We start from the raw sequence: 22,173 nt of genomic DNA, 5'->3' as shown, positions 1-22,173 counted from the left end.
GGCAATTTTCTTTTACAAGAGAAATATGTCAGTAATGCAGTGGCTATCTGGGCCAGTATATTTTACAAGTTCTATTTATATAGTCAAGTCAAGAGTATCTGGATCAACAGCTAAATATAGTGCCTTGAACAAAGTGGTGTTTTACCTCATCTTGGACATCTCTATTACTTACAGTTACACAGTTTAGTCACACACATGCACACACGAGATCCTTTAGCACAATTTCACACCTGTGCACTCCCCAGTGAACGTGCACCAACTCACAAGTGTGTTACAAAGCAATTTCAGCCCCTACTCTACTGCAAACACCTTTTCTAACTCAACAGATTGTGCAATGCAACAGGCAATGTTTGCATTATCTGATTCTGTGTTGATAAGCCTGCATTGAAACAGCAAATAATCTCCTCTCCTCTGACACTGTATTTAGAAAATATGTTACATGTTTTCCTTCCTCAGTACAGAGGTTTTCCCAAAGGTGAGAACAGAGCTAAGCTCTGTTAACTAAATAGTTAATTTACAAGTGACTCAAAACTACTGTACTTTTATTTCTTTATGTCTTTACTTCTAGATATAATGGACCCATTAAAAAAAATGGAAAATATTTATGCAGCTTTTTGAGGCTGCAAGTCTCTCCAATTCATCTCTCCTTTTAGCAGAGTTTGCAGTGAATGAAGAGCATCACAGATAGAATTTCCTTTTCTTTTTACGATTGTTAAAGGACCAATATCATCAGCTAGAAAATACAGGACATTTTAGCACACTCTCCTCTTCTACACAGGCACTGCTACACAAAAAAGTCAACTCATTCTTCCTCAAGATGTATTTAAGCCACTACCTTCCATCTCCATCTAAAAATCTGGAAAGGCTAGACACACACTCACTGGTTGAAATAGAAAGTAAGGGCTGTATTCTTAAACCTTCATGTTTATCTGTTCTACAAGAAGACAGTTGTTGGAGAGTGAGAGGATAGAAAGGGCTCAATAAAAAAAGTGCTATGTGGAAGAATAACTGCCCTTTACACACAGTACTGAAAGTGTTCGAGGTGTGAGCTCACACTTACAGACAACACTCCAGTTGTTAAATAAAGCAAACTGCCACAGTCACACATTAAAACAAACTTCATAGAGACTAGACATTCAATAAACCTACTAATGAGCAATACTGCACTAAAATGTAAACAACCACTGTGTCACAGAAGCCTGCTAGGTGGGACTGAAGACTGAGGAACCCACTTAAGAGGAGTTATTGGCTAAAAGTCTATTATAACTGCTCACCTGAAATAGGCTGAAACAAAGAAAAGCCTATAATAGTGTCTAAATTGAATTTTTTTTTTTGTTCTTTAGACATTGATTTGCTTTCATTCTACAACACTAAGCAGGCAATTTCATAACAACTGAGTAAAAAAAAGAACAGGCATTACTTTAGCAGAACATGCAGAACATGGAGTTTTTCTACTTGGTTCCATTAACTCACAAGCAATTCAGGCCCAATGGAAACAAGAGTTCTTTTCCAAAGTCAAGTCTGCAATCAGGGCTGATCATCGACATCCTTCGAGGGGTCCTGTCAAGGCATCCAGGCTGCTGTCTGTGTCTGAGGCCAATGTTTGCTCTGTTGACATGGATGAAATGTCATTGATAGATGATGACTGGGAAGGACTGGTGTTGCTATTCACTGCTGCATCTGTGCTAAGAAAACCAAACAGAATAAAATCTGAGGCAAGACAATACTGCAGATACAAGTAATCACACCTCTGGGCTCCAGGAATCACTTTTCCTCACAGAGATGGCTAGAAGATCCTGAAATTAATAAATGGTAGAAAAGCAAATGCTAAGGTCCCTAGCACTTCAAAGCTGAGGTGACCTTTAGGAGATTTTTATTTTTCTCCTTCTCTGCATAGAAAAAACTACATATAGTGTGAATAGCGACCTGAGTGTCAAGAAACCTAACAGATAAAGTTAATAAAAGACAGCACAATATTCCAATTACTTAGCTAGAACAGCAGCAAACATCAAGGATTCAATCATGGGCATAAAAAGTTTGCACTATTAACTATTCCAAAGGAGCCCTAAGGCTGTTTAACCCTGCATGGAAGAGCTTCATGCAGAGCCACAGAATTAGCACTGAGCATAAAACTTACCTATGCAACAGGGGATGTAACATGGAATTGGTTATTTCACTTCTGACTGAGCCTTCTGGGGAGGAGGCAGCTCAGGGAGTGAGACACACAAGACTACTGGAGTTTTCCTACAAGTTTCTAACAACTGACAACTAAAGCAGATGGATCTCCAAAGGCAGAGCAGTCTCAAGGGTCTTGAGCAACAGAACTTTTGCCTACCTGGACTATAAAGCAGGATTTCTTCATTCCCTAGTGCCACAGACCAGCACTAGGTGTGATAGTTATGGAACTACTGAAACAATGACTAACCTGAGGGCTGATCTTTTACCACACCATTCTTGCTCCTTTCTTCCCAGTCCATAACTTCTTTGTATATTAATTCTTATGAGAGAAGGGTGGGAGGAAATAGAGAAGAAACAGAAAAAACACTGTAAGATCACAGAGGATTTACATGCAATTTAAATATGTATCAAGGCACAAGGTTAAGGGTCAGTCTAGAAGTACAACAGTCTGGGTATTTATTTTCCCTCTTTTTTTTTTTTAAAGGACTATCACAATGGTAACAGAATTCTACAGATTTTCTCAGGCATTGCCAAAATCAACACATATGAATAAAGTAGCTGTCCATTTAAAAACAACAAACACCCCATCCCAAAACTTTATGTATACTACAATGCACTAATCTCAACAGTAAAATGAAAAAAAAATTAGATTTTACAGAAAACCCCATGGAAATTTTACTTTGATAACAAAACCAAACACAAGCATCTTTATTCTTGAAAAACAATCTCCATGGGTGTGTTGAGGAAAGTCTGGAGATTCTGAGGTTAAACAGCTAAAATATTGCCTGAAAACCCTCATTTACTAATCAAGGACAATTCAGGACACAAGCACCTGAACCACAACAAAATCAGAGCTGTAACTTAAATCACAGAAGCTTTTGTGTGTTCCCATAGTCTGAATGTAACTAAGAGTAACAATATTTAAATAGATTAAGACCTCTTTAATTCTGAGTAACAAGGTTCACAAATGGATTCAATTAGATTTAGCTGATCCATTTTAGTTCTCCACCTCACAGTAATCAAAGATAATTTGAAGTGTACCTACCTGTGCAGGCAAGTCCTAAAGATAATATATGTATATATAAGCCAGAATCAATACCTGAAATTTATAAAGCTGTTCTAAAAAGGCAAACAGCTTAAGTAGCCAAATATGTCTATCACCCTTGATCCTGTCATGGCAGATGTTTTAAACCTGAGCTGCCTCACTATTTAATCTTTTTGACTAAAACTTTGAGGTGGAATTGATGTCAGTATCACAGTACTGTTTATTCTTTTCCTTAAGTCAACAGTTTAATCTATTTGGTCAATAAATAAGCAATGAGAGAAAAAACACACACACCAAAGAACTCTTCTGCTATTTAAGACCTCTAGAACAAATGAACTAGTAAATATTGTCAAGAGATATGGCTTAAATAATGCACACAGAGAAGAGGCGTGTTTCTTTTTCAGAGAATTCTCTATCAAGAAAAAAACTCTTTAGATTACAAGTACCTAAGAATAACCAAAAAGGGACGGAAAAAAATTTGGATTTGGATGAGGGGATTGAGTGCACCATCAGCAAGTTTGCAGATGACACAAATCTGGGGGGGAGTGGGGGGGAGTGTGGATCTGCTGGAAGGCAGGAGGGCTCTGCAAAGGGACCTGGCTAGGCTGGAGAGATGGGCTGATTCCAACGGGATGAGGTTTAACAAGGCCAAGTGCTGGTCCTGCACTTTGGCCATAACAATCCCATGCAGCTCCAGGCTGGGACAGAGTGGCTGGAGAGCACCAGGCAGAAAGGGAGTCTGGATAGATATATAGATAGATATCTATCTGGATAGATAGAAAGCGGAGCAGGAGCCAGCAGTGTGCTCAGGTGGCCAAGAAGAGACAAGGGAGAGTAGTCAGGCATTGGAATGTGCTGCCCAGGGAGGTGGTGGATTCACCATCCCTGGAGGTTTTCAAGCTGAGACTGGATATGGCACTTAGTGCCATGGTCTAGTAACCACAATAGGGTTGGACTCAATGATCTTGGAGGTCTTTTCCAACCCAGCTGATTCTATGAAAAGCAAACTGCAGCATTTTGTTGAACAAACTTCAGAATGTTACATGTACATATGAACAAACACACACCTATGTATGTATTCACTCCACACAGAACACACTTCCATTACTGATTTCTTTTCCTGTTGCCACAGGCAGTACTGGAATAGTGGGTTCCAGTCAGTTACACAATCCAGCACACGTGTACTGTGAGCCACACATTAACACCACGAGATAGGGCAATAGATGGAATCTGACATGCTCACTTCTTACCTTTCCATTCTTCAATTGCATGTTCTCTTTCTTCCAATTGTGCATCATAAATTTGAGGTGGAGGCTACAAAGAAAAGAAAAGCAAAGTCTATAGTGTGTCTACTACATCAGGTGAACATACCCAATCATAACTAAAATAAAAAAAATCTAAACATGACAACCTTTTTAGCATTTTGTTACCTTTATTATTGGCAGTTTATTCCCTATACCAAAGACACATTCATTTTTCAATTCCAGAATTTGCTTTTAAGTCCTGCCTCCCACTAACAGGACGTTCAGAAGTAAAATGAAACACATTATAAGGCTTTACTGAGCCTTAGAGCAAGTCCCATTTTCAAAAAGACCTAGATTGCCACCAAACAGGCAACTCTATCTGTAAAGTAAAAGGAACTATCAACAACCACTTTCAAAACTACATCAACTCCCCACCAGCAGCTGTTCTTCAGGTGACTTTGCCCCTGATGTCAATCTGAAGGCTTTATGTGTGACTTCTGCTAGCCAATGAATGAGTTCAAAGCATGCTCTTGACTAAAATGAAAGGTATTTTTTTCATGTTATTAAACTGGTATCTTAAAAATTTATTTTAATTGCAAACTTACAGCTTCTGCTTCAGCTGGATCATACCAGACAGTAATATAAGGATGACGTAAGGCTTCATCTACAGAAATTCTCTTGTCTGGATCTACTACAAGCATTTTTGACAATAAATCTCTAGCTTGGCTGGCTAGAAAGTAAAGGTGAAAAGAACATACATGTAAAAGAGCTGTAGAGTTTAATGTCTGACACAGGAAATGAACACTGGGAATACAGGACATGCACTTAAAGAGTGAAATCACTTCTGTTCTAAAGAATATAATAAGGTGGGCTGGGTTTTCTTTTCATTTTCTCAGTAATTATCCAAAGTCAAAATATAGCCAAAAGGAGCAATATGCACACAATAACCAGAAAAAGATAATTAGCAATAACCTCCATAACAAGTATTACTTTCAGAGAGCAGTAAGTGATAGACATTATTCAGTGGACTCAAATTAAGAGAATTAAAGAGAATCCTGGGGACAGGGAAATAGTCTGTGTTTAATACCTGCTACCAACATTCCAGGACTTGTCATAAATTAAAGAAACCAAGGGTATGTGCAGTTTCTAATGCTGACACCTAGTGCAATAAACATTTTATATTAGGTTTTTAAATTAAGTGCACTGCAGACATTTTAAATTAACATCAGAAAAAAATGAGAGAGAAAAAAACTCGCCTTACTTTTTAACTTGTCACGATCGGACTCTGATGGAAATATCCAGTCTGGGAACAGCTCTTCAAATTTAATACCAGGATATTTTGGCCTGTTTTCTACGTAATTCCTCACTGTAGGCTGCAGTTTCTTCATGAATTCTGCTGATGGTGTTCCTAATTGTTCAATAACTTTATTCCACTGATCAATATCTGCAGCATATCTTTAGGAAAATCAGCTGAAGAATTTGAAGTCTGCACTATACAAAAATATCACTTACAAAATCTGAGAAGTTAATGAAAACTTGAAGAGGACACAAATAGGAACTCCATTCTAGCATCAGCAGTATTCTGAGCTGCCATGCAAAAAGCTAGACTGACACAAAAATAAGATTCAGGTTTTGCAATCTGAAGGACAGGCTGGAAGTGCAGCACAATGCATTATGCTTAGGTATCTTTTCTCAATTACTGGTTAGTATTGAAAGCAAAACTTATTTGAAGTCCAAAAGAAGCTTTATTTGACAATTCTATCCATAGCAAAACAATCCTAAGGACAGAAAAGAAAGGCTACCCCAGAATCTTCTGAAATGCAACACACCTTGATTGTTGAAGATTCTTAGGCAAAAATACACCAAAAACCCTAAAGCACAAATACATCCCATCCAAAGTAAGGAACTTTGTGCCTGTCTCCTAGAGAAATTAAGCTTTGGGTTGTAGCATTTTGGGGCAGTTTAGCTGGATGGTTGGAAGCTTTTTTTTTTCTGAAGCTGGCTTTTTTTCCAACTTCAGAAAAGGTTCAGAGGAGTTCTGAACAGCAAATTCAGATTCCAGTAGGTTTTCAGCAAGTTCTTTTGTTTAAGTCTATCAACCATGGTAACACTCACAGATTACTCTGTTCTTAAATTCAAAATTTAAGTATTTTCTAGGAATAGTATTTACAAGCTGCAAGTTGAAACTGTGCCTGATGTTTCTTCTGGACTGTCCCTTTCCCTCATCCAAGTGGAGGAAATTCCCCCTGACACGGTGACACTTGTTAGAGCAATACCAGAGCCTGCTCTGAACCAGCCTGGTTGGGGGAACAAAGCTCATTCATCACACTGAGAAGACACTGCATTAACATTCCTGATATTCAAGTCTACTCAGATTTATCCTTTACAGTTTTTCCTGATAAAAAGAATGTGCAATTCCAGCAGAGTCTCCCCATCAACCTTGAAAACATTCATAGCTAAATTCATAATGCAGCACTTCAACCTATCCATTCTCATAGACAGGTTGTGGAATGAAACAACAAATATGCTGCACTTTGAATTAAGATGTATTTAAAAAACACTGAGGTGTTTTTATTTCAGTTTATTTCAGTTAGTGTGCCAAGAATACAACTAGAAATACATGTATAGTCACTGCCTCATGCTAACACTTTAGACTTCTGATACAAAGATTGAAAATTATATTTGCTTATTGAATACATTCCAATGGAAAACATGTATTAAAATGAAAATTAGTAAGTGAATATTGTTAACTCTCATGCTAAAACAAAGCACAGACAAAGATAAAATAAACATACATCAGGAAATTTTGTTCCTAGCTGAGAAACTGATCTTAGTGAGATCTCCACCAATCTAGATTCAAGAAGATGCTTTTCCTTTGAGTAACAGCAAGCAGCCTGATTAGTCAGTTAATCAAATTAGAGTCCAGTCTATAGAGCACTGAGCGAGAGGGCAGAAAACATAATGACCTATCCCATTTTAGAGGTAAAAACTGGCAAAAAACCATGTCTCAGTTGGATTGTTTCAAAGTACTTTACAGACAGTGAAAGCTGAAAAATATTTCTCAATATAGGGATGACTTGAAGTAAGACAAACCTCTTATCTGAAACCCAAGTGGGATTTCAGTGCCAAGCAGGCAGAACATGCTCTGTGAGTGACCTTGCAGCCTGCAGACAAAACTGCTCTTCCCATTCTAGTGACTTCAGGGTCAAAAGTAACCAGCAGTTTAGTCCATGCCAAGTATATTTGCCTACATTTTGAGACTCTGAAAGAAGAGAAGTTGAAAACAGAGTCCCTATTACAAGCACAATAAAGCATGATTTTTCCCAACAAAACACAAATACCTCTCAAGTTTTCTTACAAGGAATTAGTTTCCTTCACCATGGGGGCAGGATGAGCATTAAAACCACTCTGGTGCTGCCAGGCTTTTCTGTTATTTCCAATTAGGCATCTACATTGCCTGGTTTTTCCAGAGTTCTCATTTCCAGGCAACAGCAATTGCCAGGAACTCAGGCCTCCACAGCACCAGTCAGGAGCAGGTTCTGTGCATCCATTGCCCTGGCAACACTGAGCATCTCATTCCACCCAGAGCACTGCTGCAAGTATCCCAGCAATCCCCATCCACCATCTGGGAAAACACAAATTACTGAGTGCAAGAGTAGGTTTTCCTGCAGACAGTCAAGGGCACAGCCTTAGGCAGTATGCTGACCTTGGCTCCCTGCAGCTGAAGGGAAGGTGACAGGCTGACTGAAGCAGAGATCACTCACAAGAAGTTTCAAGACAAAGATTTGTCAGTACTTCACATGAAGGAGAACTGAAACTCTTAGAAGCAGCAAAAATCCCTGTAAGCAGGGGAGGAGATTCCTTGAAACATAGACTGGTGGAGCTTCAGTGACCCTGAGAGAATCACAAATGATAACTAGCACATTTAACAAGTATGGACAAAATTTCCTTCATTTCTTAATGACAAAACCAGAATAGCCCATGCTAACAACATGCAGGTGAAAGACACATAACATACATGAAGAATTGTGTTAGGTTGGTCTGAAGGCTTCAAAAGGTAAAATAATAAGTATAGAAAGGAAGAAAGGTGGAAAAAAACCCAAGACTTATTTAACAATTAATCATTTGTACTACTAAATAATGGCATGATCAACTGCTGAAGATTAGTGTCATGAAATTTAGTATTAAAATTGGAAGGCCTCTCCTGTAAGATATGTAGGTACCTGAGAATAGATACTTGGGGTTTTTCTGTGATGGACTCAACTGCTCCTTGCTGATGAGTAAAAAAATTGTATTTGCTTCAAAGTTCTGGAGCACAAGTTGCTTCTCACGACCTACAGCTCTATCTGACAGTGGTGGTTTGATTACATCAGCTGGTTTCTACTTACTGACTGATCAACTTTCAGTGTCTGCACCTATAAAATTACAATTTTATGAGATTACTTATAAAGGACAAAACTGATTTTTCTCCAGTTTTTTTTTAATTGGAACTTGAGAAGGAGTCGAATTTGTTTTAAATTTTGTTTCTAGGGAAGTATTTTGAAATATATCAAAATATTCAAAGAGTATCTTTATTAAATCATTATTTCTGTTCACTTAACACAGTGTAAACACTTGTTGGGAACTTGTGAGGATGTACTGAGATTTCCAATCTCTAAGGCCTAGAAATATATATATATATAGCAAGATTTTGTTTGGTTTTAATACAGTAAGATTTCCTACAATTACTACTGTACAAGAAAGTAGAATTTTGTGAAGACAGGTTGCTCAGAGAAGGCTGGGCCCTGTTTTAATACAGTAAGATTTCCTACAATTACTACTGTACAAGAAAGTAGAATTTTGTGAAGACAGGTTGCTCAGAGAAGTTGTGGCTGCCCCATCCCTGGAAAAGGTTGGATGGGGCCACGAGCAACCTGGTCCAGTGGAAGTTATCTCTGCCCAAGCCAGGGGATTGGACTAATGACCTTTAAGGTCCCTCCCAACCCAAACCATTCTGTGACTCTAGGATTCCACGAAATCTGGGTAAAAAATACTGGAGAGAGACATGGAGGAATAGCAATCTTATAGAAAAAGTAAGACCAAAATAAAATGTTAAAGGAAGTTTTTCCTTTTATATTAAATAATAGCAATAAAAAAAATCTCATGCACTGTGCTTGCCATTAGGACACCTCTACCCAGCAAGCACTAATAAGCAAGAAAAAAATCAGATTGAAACTCAAAAAATAAAAAAATGAGTCTATTGTTTGAACAAATAGTAAGCAAAATCCATGCACAGTCAGATGTAGCTTTGTAGGCTTCTGGTTGTAACACTTATCTACAAAGATCAAGAGGAAAAAAAGCAGTAAGTATATTTTCTATTTTCTAAACCTAACAGTGTCCTTTTTTAAAGCACAAAAGCTGAAACTCTTGATATAAACTCCATGGATTAAACCACTACAAATTACATTAAGTATAGTCTCCTAAGAAAATAAAATGGAAAGCTCGACAATTTGGTTAATGACACTAATTTCAACTAGTACAGTGGATTTCTTAAAACATATTATTGAAAATATTGTTTATGCCTTTATACTTATACAGGTCAACGTAATTGTGTTTCTGTTGGAAGTGGAATGGGATTCAAGGATGACTAGGGAAGGATACGATCAGTGCCTTGGAATATCACACAACCTTTCACCAATTCTCCCATGATGCACCCAACTGACCAGATATCAACTGAAAGTAAAAATGAAATGATCAAATTATGAAGTTTCATGAACAAAAGTGAGGAAAACAAACGAAACCATCTAGCATCTACAATCAAAACACAACAATGTGGAAAACCAAACTGCCAACATGAATTTTCAATCAGATCAACACCAACTGACTGCTTATTATTAGCATTTTGTAAAACATAATCAGCATTTACATTTGTGAAATGACCATGAAGGATACAATCTCTTCCTGGGAACAGGACTTTATGGAGGACCATTTCTGCCATAATGCACCCAACAGACCAGATATCCACTATCAAATGTTAGGTGCAACAAGGACAAAAGATTAAAGAGATTTTTGTTTAAATACTACAGTTATTTATCCATAAGCTCACATTGTATTCCTACAGTCCTGCAGATAATTTCTATCCCAACCAGAATAGTCTCTACCAAAGTTCTGACCCACATCAGCACCTGCTGTACAATAAACTGCCTTGTGCAATAATTAAAGTGTTTTTTTCATTATCAAGGGCCCAGCAAGGTCCTGTGAGTCCCTTGCACTAGAGAGCCAAAATTACATGTATACAAACCCCATGATACCCCAAGCCCTTGTGAGGATGCAAAAAGATGTACTCGCATAAAAATCCAGTGCTAGTAAAAACCAGGAGACAAACCCCCCAATAAGACAAGGACAATTTCCTTGCCAGCAATTCTGTTGGCTGATTGTCCAAGATATTACAGCTGTGTGAGTTTTAATAACAAAACCTCCTTGAAGGCCATGCAGATTGAAGAGAGTACAAGACATGGTTTATGAGAGAGATCTGCAGCAGATTTTAATAATCAGAGATGCAAAAGAGGACACACTGTCAAAAAGGAAGTGCTTCAGAATAAAATCAACATTGATTAAAGGGTTTATTATTTATATATTAATGGTGGGGGGGGTTAATATCAGCTAGCCTAAGTGCATCAACAGTTTTCTGGAGAATAAAGAAGATAATAGGGGAACACATGAAAAGATGTAACAATAGCAGGGGAGAGGGAGCAGCATATGTTAACTGGAGAGGCACAGAGACCATAAAACTACTGTATTCTCCAAAACTTTTGGAGTATAATTTTTGTTATTTCCAATACTATGATTAGAATAATGACAGGGAGAAACCAGCCCTCCCTCCTCCTTTTAATGCTGTTATGCTCCAAGAGAGACACACTTTAGACAGAAGCAACTTACCATTCTCTTTGTATCCCATTCCCAGGATAACCTCTGGTGCTCTGTAATACCGTGTTACTACATATGGAGTCATCATAAAGTTAGTACATGCTGTTCTCGCCAGTCCAAAATCAAGGATTTTTAGGGTACAATCTGATTTTACTACTATGTTGCTGGGTTTCAAATCCTAACAAGAAATTACTTCAGTTAAGGAAGGATTAACATACAGAATAACACAGACCCACCCCCTCCACAGTCAATATAAGCCAAAAATTCACTTTACTAACAACTGCATTTCCTGCTCTGGTTATTTATACTTCTTTAACAATTAATCATTTGTACTACTAAATATTGCACAATCAACTGCTCAAGATCAGTGCCATAAAATCTAGCATTAAAACTGGAAGTCCTGCTCTATGGGAACCCCTTCCCTTCTTCCCTGTTTCCTAACAACTGTGTTCACAAAGAGTATTGTTAATGATCTACTACTACCTACTCTGTGGATGATACCAGCTGAGTGGAGATGCTTGATCCCACATAGCATTTGGTAAAGAAGATAAGACATTCTTTCATGATCCAATTCCATATGAATAACCTGGCACAAATTTGCATCCATCAGCTCCATAACCAAATATCTAAAGCACAAAAAAAGAAAGCAGTAAGAAAACTCAAGTCTTACATTTCAAATGAGGTTTAAGCTTAGGTTAAGTGATGTTTAGTAAGTCAACTACTTTGCTAACTTCAGTATCAAAAAGCTAATGATGAAAAAACCCCATGCATGACTGCAGTTGCAGTATTAAATTATTATCTATTCAAATAGTCTTTCTATTAAAAATTAAGTGTTCAGTAGTCCAGCATGAGATACTAAAATTCCACTAGTTTTATAACAGTAATACAGAGAATAATTCTGACTTTATGCAGCATGAAAAACTAAGACTAAAGTGGATGCAGAGATTGCAATGTAAATGTTCCCTTTCACTGCATTTTAATCTTAAAAAAACCCAAGAAAATTAAGATAAGCAGAGTAAAAACTAAGAATCATAGAATAATTTTCAAGTTAATGTATCATCTGCTTAGCCACTTCAGACACACTCACTGCCCCACTCACAAATCACAACAGCATATTCACTGGAGCCTAGGAATATCCCAGCAATCCAATGGCCATGAATGCCTTCTAGACCAACTGATGCAGCCAAAAATACTGTTGCGCTGATGTGACTGGCATGGCAAGAAAAGGCTCTCAGGTTATCCAGACCAAGTTATTATCCTGAGGTGATCCATGTAGCCACAGGACAGTGCACACAAATCAGATGCATGTGTGAGCAGCACAGATGGCAGATGATGAATAAAAGGTAAATATCCTTTTTTTTTTTTTCATTTCCCACTTCAGCAGTGAGCTACCCTTGATTTTCAAAGCCTGAAGTCTGTAGGACACTGGAAATACACCTCCAGCACTCAGGCCAGTATTTGTCAGAGAAAATGAAACTAAAAATCTAGTACTTACACATCCTGAAATTCTTCTAGTGACTTCTGTGGTGTAAATACATTTAATAAACTAATTATCTATAAAATAAAAGCAAACATTAGAAGAAACCTCCACTTTAATTCACATAAGACTTCACTACTGCAGAATTTACTATTCAAAACCAAGTGCACACTGTTACTATATACAATATGAATGTTACTTGGCTGCACTTAATGCACACATGCTGAAAAACTGCCAGTTCAGAAATAGTTCCAAACTGCAGCATGTGTGCCAAAGGAACCAAGACAGGACAAAATCACTTTGTTTTTTAAAGTTATATGACACCTCCTATCTCCTTCTCAGTGCCTAAAATATATATCCCATTTTTCACCATAAATAATAATCTCTTCTTTTAAATCACATGTTGTGCCAGGAATTCTAACCAAGGCTGTCCAACACCACGTGCACGGAGGTGCCCCACACCATCCCATTAAACTTAGATTATGATGTACTATTTCCAGAACTACTAAAATTACTGCACTGCCATCCTCAATAACCACCTTGCTTTTATTCTGCTACATCTGGGCTTCACCAAAGGCTTACTTAAAAATCAGTCCTGAAAGGCTAATTGACTCCAGGAAGTTAGAGACCTGGACAACTTCAATGACCAGCAGTGTTTCTAGTTCATGTTAGTACCAAACAGAGCAGTCACATAAACCTTATATTCTTGCACTTGAACACTGAAGTACTGACATCAAGGCTTACTTTAGAAGGTTCAGAGATTTTAAAATTCACAAGTGTTGTTCATAGTATTTCACTTTTGTTTGTCAATAAATTGCTAGAACCTGCTCAATCCCTGCAAACACCACCAGTTAAACACTGTATGGAATAAAAATCTTGCCTAAACTCAGATTTAACTACAGTGCAGTTACAAGGGCCAAACCCACAAACCAACCCACTGCCAAACAGGCTTTGCTGCAGTATGACTTAAAAAGGGCAAATGCACTAGAGCAAGGGCAGCTCTATAAAGCTGACACCGAGGGCAAACCTATACCAACAATGCAAAAAAAAACCCTCCTCCCTTGGCATGGCATCCCCCAAAAACTCATCCAAAAACTGAACCATACGTTGAGAACTGCATTACCCACGGCAAATCTTTCCAGTTCTTCACTGTTTTTCTGTTACTCTGGTTACTAACAGCAAGTGAGAGAGCAAATCCTGAGCATTTTTTGACAACTTACAGTAAGGAGGGAGAGAAATACAAAGCCCAACTTACATTTTTGTGATTGACGCACTTTAAAAGAACAAGCTCTCTGTAAGCCCTTTTGGCGTGGGTTTGGTTCTGAAAGGGACGACTCAGCTTCTTCACAGCAACATTTATTCCAAGGACTGTATCAAATGCAGCACTAGAAGTGTTCAAAGACAAGCAACTTAAGTTGAAGTCTGTTTGAGGGAGAGGAGGGGGCAAAAGGGAGGCAGGAGTGAGGAAAGAAAGATTTGAGACAAAGCACATCCTCTAACCTCTTTATACTAACTTCATCTAATTTTAATTCAGAAAACAAACATCCTTGAAAAACTACACATCCTTTATAAATACAAATAGGTTAGCAGAAGCCACTGACATTCATCAGGACTCTTCCTGCTCTCCTTTCTCTCTTTAGATTGAATCTGCTGACTCAAGACTCACATTCAAAATTGCAAGATCTAAAAATATTATAAGCTTACTTGAAATCAAGCAGCATTCCAGTTGCCTAATCTGTATTTTTGGAATATTTTTTTGGACATTTTTGCTGACTGACAATTATTTAGTATTTGCAGTAGAAATTTCTCTCTGCTCAAGGAGAGTCACAACCATGTCTCTGATCCCTTCTGCAGGCATCAAACCTCTCCTGTATGTGGATAGTTTACAAGGATAATAAAATTGTAGTGCCTAGCACAAAATTACATTCTTCACCTGCTTTGGGGGTAGAAAAAAATCCACTGAATTGAGAGATATGGAAAACCTAGATTAAAGGGAGCAAGACAACAGTTTAAAAGTGAACATGACCATTAATTTTATGCTGGTTTTCTGTTGCACTTGTTCTTTCCCTCTGCAATTTGAGGCAAACATGTAAACTTGCTTTAATAGCTATAAGAATCTGTATCTGTATGGGCAAAACAAGACTAAAGAGGGACTATTTTCCATTATTAACACACAGACTATCTGGCAAAATATAAGTGAATTCACAGCACATCCTACTCAGGAGCTCCAGTCTTTAAATAGTTCCAGTTTTAAATAAGGATTCCCACATTACTCTATTTCCATTTAATGTTACTTTCATAGCCTAGGAAAGAATTCTCATTCACATATTTTCCAAGCACATTTAAGCTCTTTGTGAGCTCCTTTCCTATCTCATCAAGATATATACAACACCAGACCTGAAAGGACCATCACACTCTATCACTCTTATAAAAGGTACAACTCCCCTGAGATAACAACAGCACTCAAATTAGATCCAGTTTACCAGCACAAAGTCACTGCTTTCCCTCCTGGAGAAAGCAACACCACCACAAAGCAGAGCTCACCCATGAGATGTTGTGTTTTCTTGGAGGCATGTCCCAAATTTGAGTCAAGCTGCCACTTGCACTAAAGCCTTGCTAGCATTTATTTCAGCTTAGTTCTGTGAAATGCTTAAGTCATTATTCCATGCTACAACTGCTCTCAGATTTAAAGCCTTTATGCCTGTGCAAAAGAAAACACAAAGTAGGAGGAAGGCAACTGGCCTGGAGGCTGGAGAAATTATTTTCCTCCCGAATATGAAAGCACTGATTCACTATTCACTTCATCTAGATGTTATATGTAAATTAATTTTTTATATATTAATGCCCTCAATGTTTAATGCCTTTCATATGTTAATGACTTTCCCCCAAAATTAGCAGCAAATGAGCAACCAACAGAGTCTGCATGAACTAGCTGTCAGGCACAGGTGAGCAGTGGAGAGAGGAGCAATTTTAAGAGAAGTGTCCTTCTGTGACACAACAAATCAGATGTCTGTCAAGGCTCAGTCTGAGCACGTGTGAAGAACTCCACCTGAACCTCTTGTTTTGAAGATCAAAAGAAAAATTTAAAAAAACAACATAGCAGTCTGGTACCTATATAATCCAAGAAGAAATAAAAACAGAATGGTAGAAGAAAAAAAAAATTGGTAAAAATTGTGTGAAGATTTATTTTTTTCCCCCTAGGTAAATTAAGTAAGACAGAAAATAACCTCTATGACCACTGTTCTAAATAACACAATTTGACATCAATAAACCAAAAAAAAAAAAAATAATCATGGACGTAATGGGTGTTAACTTCCTTTCTCCATCCCTTCTCATTTCAACTAAAAACTTTTTCATCATGGCAATTGTTTCAGGTACAGATTTTCAAAGAGCAGATTTGATAGTCTACCCAATAATCACCTTGGCTACTAACAGTATGCCTACAAATTATTTCATAATGGAGTTTCATAATATAATTTGATAATTATTTAAGCACGTATATTTAAAACTACTTATTTTCCTACATTTTACTATCAAAGATAAAACTACACAGAATGGAAACCAATGGAGCTTCCCATTAACATTTTGAGGAAGAAAAGCAGATTTAGACCTCTCCTAGCTGAAATGACATGTGGCATTAAAAATTTCTCATAAATGAAATGAAATCCAGACACAGAACTCCAGAAACACTTTTCCTATATTTTATGTTAAACACTGGATGATAAAAAAACCATCACATCTGCGTGCCACAATAATGACTTGACAATTTTTCCAGCCAAGCATGGCAGGATAATACTCATCTTACACTGAGTTTTTTACTTTTTATATCCTAGTATTTTGTATCTTTCCCTTGGGTACTACAAGAGATTTTCGGAGAAATGAAGATTTTGCACCTTCTTCAACTTCAGGTATTTCACAGGGAAATGAAAATTTATGCCATGTTTCACTCTGTGGTTCCATAAATCAAGTAGTCTCAAAACAAGACAATAAACCAAATCATTCCTTCTTTCTCCCAAAATGTTGACCATAATGGTACCTGAACTTCATTTTGAACCAGATGGTTGAAGCCATCCAGTTTAGAATGTACTGCTCTAGAGAAAGGAGAGATGCTTACAGCCACCCTGAATTCCTGCATGCCATCAAAACCCAGCAGAATTCAGAGAGCATTTATACCTGGTAAATGTCAGCACTATACTAAATCTTACCTAAACACTAATGACTAAGATCCAGGATGTCTATGCTCTCATCACTCAACCCACAGATTAAGAGTGAAATACACTGTTCTCATTTTGCTCATTTTTCACCTATTAAGAGGGCAATAGGGGAATCTTAAAAATGTAAAAATAAAGACATGCTCTCAGAAAAATGCACTCTTCTCCTACATGATAACTCACTGTGGTTATGAAAAGGCCAAAACATGGGCAGGTGCTGCACAAGGACTTGTTCACAATACATGAGTCATCACACTTATTCTGCAGATTCTACAGATGAAGACAAACTGCAGGCTGGAGTTAAAGCACGAACAGCTCACCATGAGTTGTGATTAAGTTTAATATCAGAGAGTTCCTAAGTACATCTGTTTGCTCCCCTGGGTATGGAATTAAAAAAAGCATCAATAAACATTTCTGTCGTTACCAACTTAAGTTTTGCCCAACAAAATAAGGGCTGGCACAAAGTGTGTAGAATGGATTGCTGCAGTCTGAAAAACATTTGAAAGTGTTTACCTTTAGCTGGCCCAGAGGTGTGGTGCCATACAAGAGACTAAGGTTCAGGATCAGCCTAACGACTCTCAGGTCCTGGACACAAAGCTGGGGTGGAAGAGCTGGCCAGCCCAACCCCTCACTCAGCATCCCTTCCTGGTTAATCCATGGAGTGACAATGACACTGATTTGCCTCATCCTGCCAGTTAATGGCAAGGCACTGCATTGATGGCTCCTAGAAATGGACAGGAGTGATTGGGAATAAAAGAGGGGGAAGAGAGGGGCCATGATGAAGAAAGGAGTAAAACCCAGAATCTCTCACCATTACACTGTCACACCTCACACTGCAAAATCATAAGTACAAGGGGAATGTGAGAACTAGGAACAGAAATAAAGTGGTTAATGAGAAAGAAAGAAATTTGTTGAGTATTTTATTTTATGCAGTTATCCAAATATGAATTTTCCCTAAAGACAAAACAAAAAATAGCTTTGCACATGAACTAGAGCAAGCAATTGGCTCAGAATTTATTTAGTCCATAACCCTGTAGCAAGAGAATTTATCAGCAGCATTGTACATTCTGGTACCTCTATCAGGAATATATGCAAATTTTGGTTTATATTTATAGCATTTATTTATTTAAGTGAAGTGTTTATTACTCACCAAACAATGCCCTGTGCCCCTGATCCTATGGGCTTCAATTGCTGGTAACGTTTTAGCACAGTGAATGTTGAATCTGCAACTTGAACACTGTAAAACTGACTATCACATTTACTGTCAGTCATGGTGTAGTGTCATGTAGTTTTCTCTCTCAAGGATCTGGTAAAGTTTCCAAGATCTTAAAGAAAAAGAAAGAAAATAAAAGTTCAATCTCTCACAAATCTCAGCCAGAAGACACGGAAAATATATTATACATATTTTAATACATATGAATTTTTCAACAGCACACCATTACACATTCTTTCAGTTTTATGTTACCACTGCTAATAAAAAATACTTGCAGACAGACAGCAATTATAGCCTTCACAGCTTTGAGGAAATGCATGCTCCTACTCCAATCCCTAAAACAAAAGGCAGCTAAGCAAACAAACATACAAGCATACAAAACCACCCAAATCCAGTAACTCCTTGAATACATTTCCATAATTTAGAATTATTACTATGTGCTAGGACTACATTAATTTCTGTATTACAGAAAAAAAAAGTCAAAAATTATGTTTTTCAAACCCTGGTAACACAGACAAAAGTGACAGCAGAGCTCCATGGACAGAAGGAAACAGGAGTTAATAAAAGACTTGATTAAAACTGAAACAGCTTTGAAGCAAAACTGCCCCCAAATGCCCATGGTTGCTGCAGCTTCTTCAAGATCCCCTTCTCCCTAGTTCAGGAGGAAATTTCAAGGAGGGCTCTGCCTCCTCATCTCTGCCAGGCAACCCTTCCCTGATGCACACCTATCCCGACACATTCTCCTTCCCATCTCATACACTCCATGCTATGAGTTTGTGTCCTTATAGTACTACAGGACTAGAGTTTTGTGCTATAGTTTGAAAGAGACTTCCATGCCACAATAGAGAATAAGTTATATCCATCTGTCAAGAATGAATTAGAGGCAAGTAATTACATCAGAGAGCACAGTAATGGACTAAACCTCTTTAGCTCTGAAGTGCCACAGTAATGAGAGCACAGACCGCCAGTTTTCCTGGGCTTCCATCCCTCTTCCAAACCTTACAAGAAAATTACCTCAGTAATTACTGAAGAGGTCTCTAACAAATTCTCCCATTTTTAATTTCACATTCGCTATGACAGATAGTGTCATTACAGCCCAGAGTGAATTGAACAGGCAAATGTTCCCTGAAACAGGAACTGAAAGCAGCTCCCCTGCCCCGGCACAGCTTTCCTCCCCACCAGCCTGGGCTCCAGCTAGAGCAGATCCTCTCTCTCTTCACTGGTCCCACAGAGTATTTGTGAGCCAATGCAAAACAGAAAAGCCTCAAGAGCAACCCAGACACCCACCCTAGAAGGGCACAACGCCACACAAATTATTTCTGGTTGCTTCAAAAATTAGAATTGGGACCTGTCTCCTCCTCAGTGCACGTAGGAGGGAGCAGCATCTTTTGCATAGTTTAAGCCAGTAGATGAACTCCAAGGAAGCTGCAATAAAACAGGTGGAAGACCTACAAGTCCTAACAAAGACTGGGTTTAAACTGAACTGTAATACTCTAAAGAGAGTCTCAAGAAATGCCTGGAGTCCCCTTTACCTTCTAATTTCTCAAAATCTAAGGAGCATTTTGAGCAGCAGATATTCAACTGGGTCATCTCCAGCAGCAATTTAGACAGTCAGTTTACTTGATATTTCCTCTTAGCAGCTTAAGGAAAAAAAAGCAGAGGAGAAAGGATCAGCAAAGGGAAAATGTGAGCTACCAACTTTCTGCCCCTGTCACAGCAGCAGTAGGAGAAGGAGGAAGAGAAACACATCTCCTACACAATAGTACTGGGGCAGTCAGATGCAGTTCCACAATCAGCTCACTCCAACATGAGACCAAAGTGAAGCCTTAAGAGGTGCTCTTAGCTTTTCCTGCTACATCTCAAGAAAAAAAACACTCTTTTTTCCAACCCTTTTTATTACTCCAAAGCTGTGGACTCTGGGGCACCAGATTTTTTGATAATCACTCCTTGAGCAGCCACGGCATCTTCAGTGAATTTTCATCACTGGAAGAAAGGTACTGCTGGAAGGTCAAGATCTCCTCTCTGAAAGGACTTACAGACAAAAGCAAAAAAGCACAGATTTTGCACAAGCTGGATGTCAAACTACAGGTTATCAACCTGTACACAAGTACTGCACACACAACCTGTACACAAGAACTATGTTGTGCCTCTTCAGGGGTTAATTAAACATTTTTCTATAACAGATAGCAATAGAGAAAGATTAAATTATCCTGAACCAGAGAAATACTCCCTTTAAGGATCCTTGTCTGCATAAAGCCACCTTTTAAAAAATCACATGGAGATCAGGAAAAGCTCTTTAGACAAGACCCAAAGAGGGAATGAGGCATCAGAACACACAAGTTTTATGCATTCTGACATCCTTTGCAATTCACTATGCTAAAGACCTCTCCATAAAATGACTCCTAATTTTTACTTGGGCTGCAAGTTGCTTGGATGGATCAGGACATATATTATTTCAGACATATACATTAGTGTAGCTTGAGGTGCCAGGGGATTGCAGTTGTTCATAGGACTTCAGACAATCCACTCTGGGGGAAAGAGCCCTCAAACAAAAAGACTTCCCACTGCTCAAGTAAAAAGTAAATCTGTCAAATTTAAGTTTCATAATCCTGAGCTGTTACTCTCCTACCTGATTCATCCCTGCAGCTTCTTCTATACAGGAATTTTTTGGAAGTAGACATTATTTCCACTTCTGAAATATAAATTTTTCTCTATTCCTTATTACTTGCAGCTGCACCAAACAGAACCAGCAGCACATGTAAATGTCACAGGATGGTCAAACACACTTGTACTTAGTGATAACAGCATGTTACTGAATCACCAGTGCTTCAAGATGCTTTTCTATTTTAGAACACGCACAAGATGGATATAAATTGAGTGGTTTGTGGGGCTTTTTTACTGAAACTATAATCTGAAGCTTGTACAACTGGAGAAAATTAAGAACCATAAAGCTGACTGAGCACATCCCATGCAGAAAACTTACAGGGGCAGTTTTCAACCTGTAGGTCATGAAAGAGAACTAGAAAGTAACCAACACACCAAACCTGCCTTCTGTAGGCTTATATGGAATTCCACTGAGATATCTTTAGAAGCTGAAAGCAACTGCACTATAGAAAACATCCTGTATTAAAACAGTCACTTCCCTAAAACATACTCAGTAAAATGGCAACTTACTATTAACCAGATCTGTACTCTGGATATCTTCAGGTCATAAGCTTATGAAACAAACAGGTTGGGAACACATTCCCAGCGTTGTTTTGGTTACAGAAATGTTATTACTGACAATGAAACACGAGAATGTCATGAAACTTGGCTTGATTTTTAGGACTCAAGCTAAAATTCTACTGCTGACAGAATGGGCAATGAGTATATATGCATCTATATTTATGAAAATATATGGGAATTCAGTGGAGAAAACCTCCCCCTATTCTCTTATTCACCCTTGCAAATGCACTTCAAATCCATGTGTGCCCTTTTAAGGACTATCATCCCATAGCATTGAGGTTGATCTTTACAGCAACATATACCTCAACAGGTAAAAGTCTAACTACAAAATCACAGCGAGTTATCTCCTACCCCTCTACTCACAATCCCTAAACAGTCCCTTACAAAACTGAAGTGTAACAAAGCCGTGGCTGAGCAACGCCAATGGGTTACAGCAGGGTTTAGAGGTACTCTGTAGCTGTCAGCTCTGGGAAAAGTCAACCTTCTTCTTCAAGGAACCTAAATTACTACTGACCGGAGATTTTACCACTACAGCACCATTCAGCTGTTACCGCACACCGCGACAAACACTGCATGGAACTCATCACTCTGCCAGGGCAAACCGGTGGAAAGAGAAACAAACTTGAAACCTGCCGCAACCAATTCTACCGTTTATATAAGAACCACGGGACGGA

General features: G+C 38.3%; 1 protein-coding gene across 3 annotated transcripts; it reads right to left on the bottom strand.

Annotated features, from left to right (window-relative positions):
• Positions 1-1,323: 1,323 nt before the first annotated feature.
• Positions 1,324-18,389, bottom strand: MAPK9 (mitogen-activated protein kinase 9). 3 transcript variants are annotated; one of them, XM_009079597.1, is made up of 11 exons: positions 18,212-18,389; positions 14,106-14,235; positions 12,869-12,927; positions 11,861-11,999; positions 11,386-11,551; positions 10,108-10,179; positions 5,729-5,911; positions 5,073-5,197; positions 4,474-4,537; positions 2,426-2,497; positions 1,324-1,685 (listed from the first exon to the last, which is right to left on the bottom strand). In XM_009079597.1, exons 1-11 carry the CDS (start codon positions 18,331-18,333, stop codon positions 1,669-1,671), a joined length of 1,149 nt encoding a protein of 382 aa, XP_009077845.1. In that variant the 5' UTR covers positions 18,334-18,389; the 3' UTR covers positions 1,324-1,668. The 3 variants fall into 3 exon arrangements, with proteins under 3 accessions (XP_009077845.1, XP_009077843.1, XP_009077844.1); XM_009079595.1 differs by having other exon boundaries at positions 1,324-1,680; XM_009079596.1 differs by lacking the exon at positions 10,108-10,179 and adding an exon at positions 10,399-10,470 and having other exon boundaries at positions 1,324-1,680; positions 18,212-18,361.
• Positions 18,390-22,173: the final 3,784 nt, after the last annotated feature.

The sequence above is a fragment of the Acanthisitta chloris genome, unplaced genomic scaffold (assembly GCF_000695815.1).
Source record: "Acanthisitta chloris isolate BGI_N310 unplaced genomic scaffold, ASM69581v1 scaffold78, whole genome shotgun sequence".
NCBI lineage: Eukaryota > Metazoa > Chordata > Aves > Passeriformes > Acanthisittidae > Acanthisitta > Acanthisitta chloris.
Note: the sequence above shows the minus strand (reverse complement) of the source record. Positions and strands in the feature narration are given on the sequence as shown.

Coding starts and splice junctions, on each gene's coding strand:
- MAPK9 (XM_009079595.1), bottom strand. CDS start 18,333: ATGACTGACAGTAAATGTGATAGTCAGTTTTACAGTGTTCAAGTTGCA. Junction 14,236..18,211: donor GGGGCACAGGGCATTGTTTG/GTGAGTAATAAA, acceptor GAACACTTCTAG/TGCTGCATTTGATACAGTCC. Junction 10,180..11,385: donor AATGGGATACAAAGAGAATG/GTAAGTTGCTTC, acceptor TTTTACTTTCAG/TTGATATCTGGTCAGTTGGG.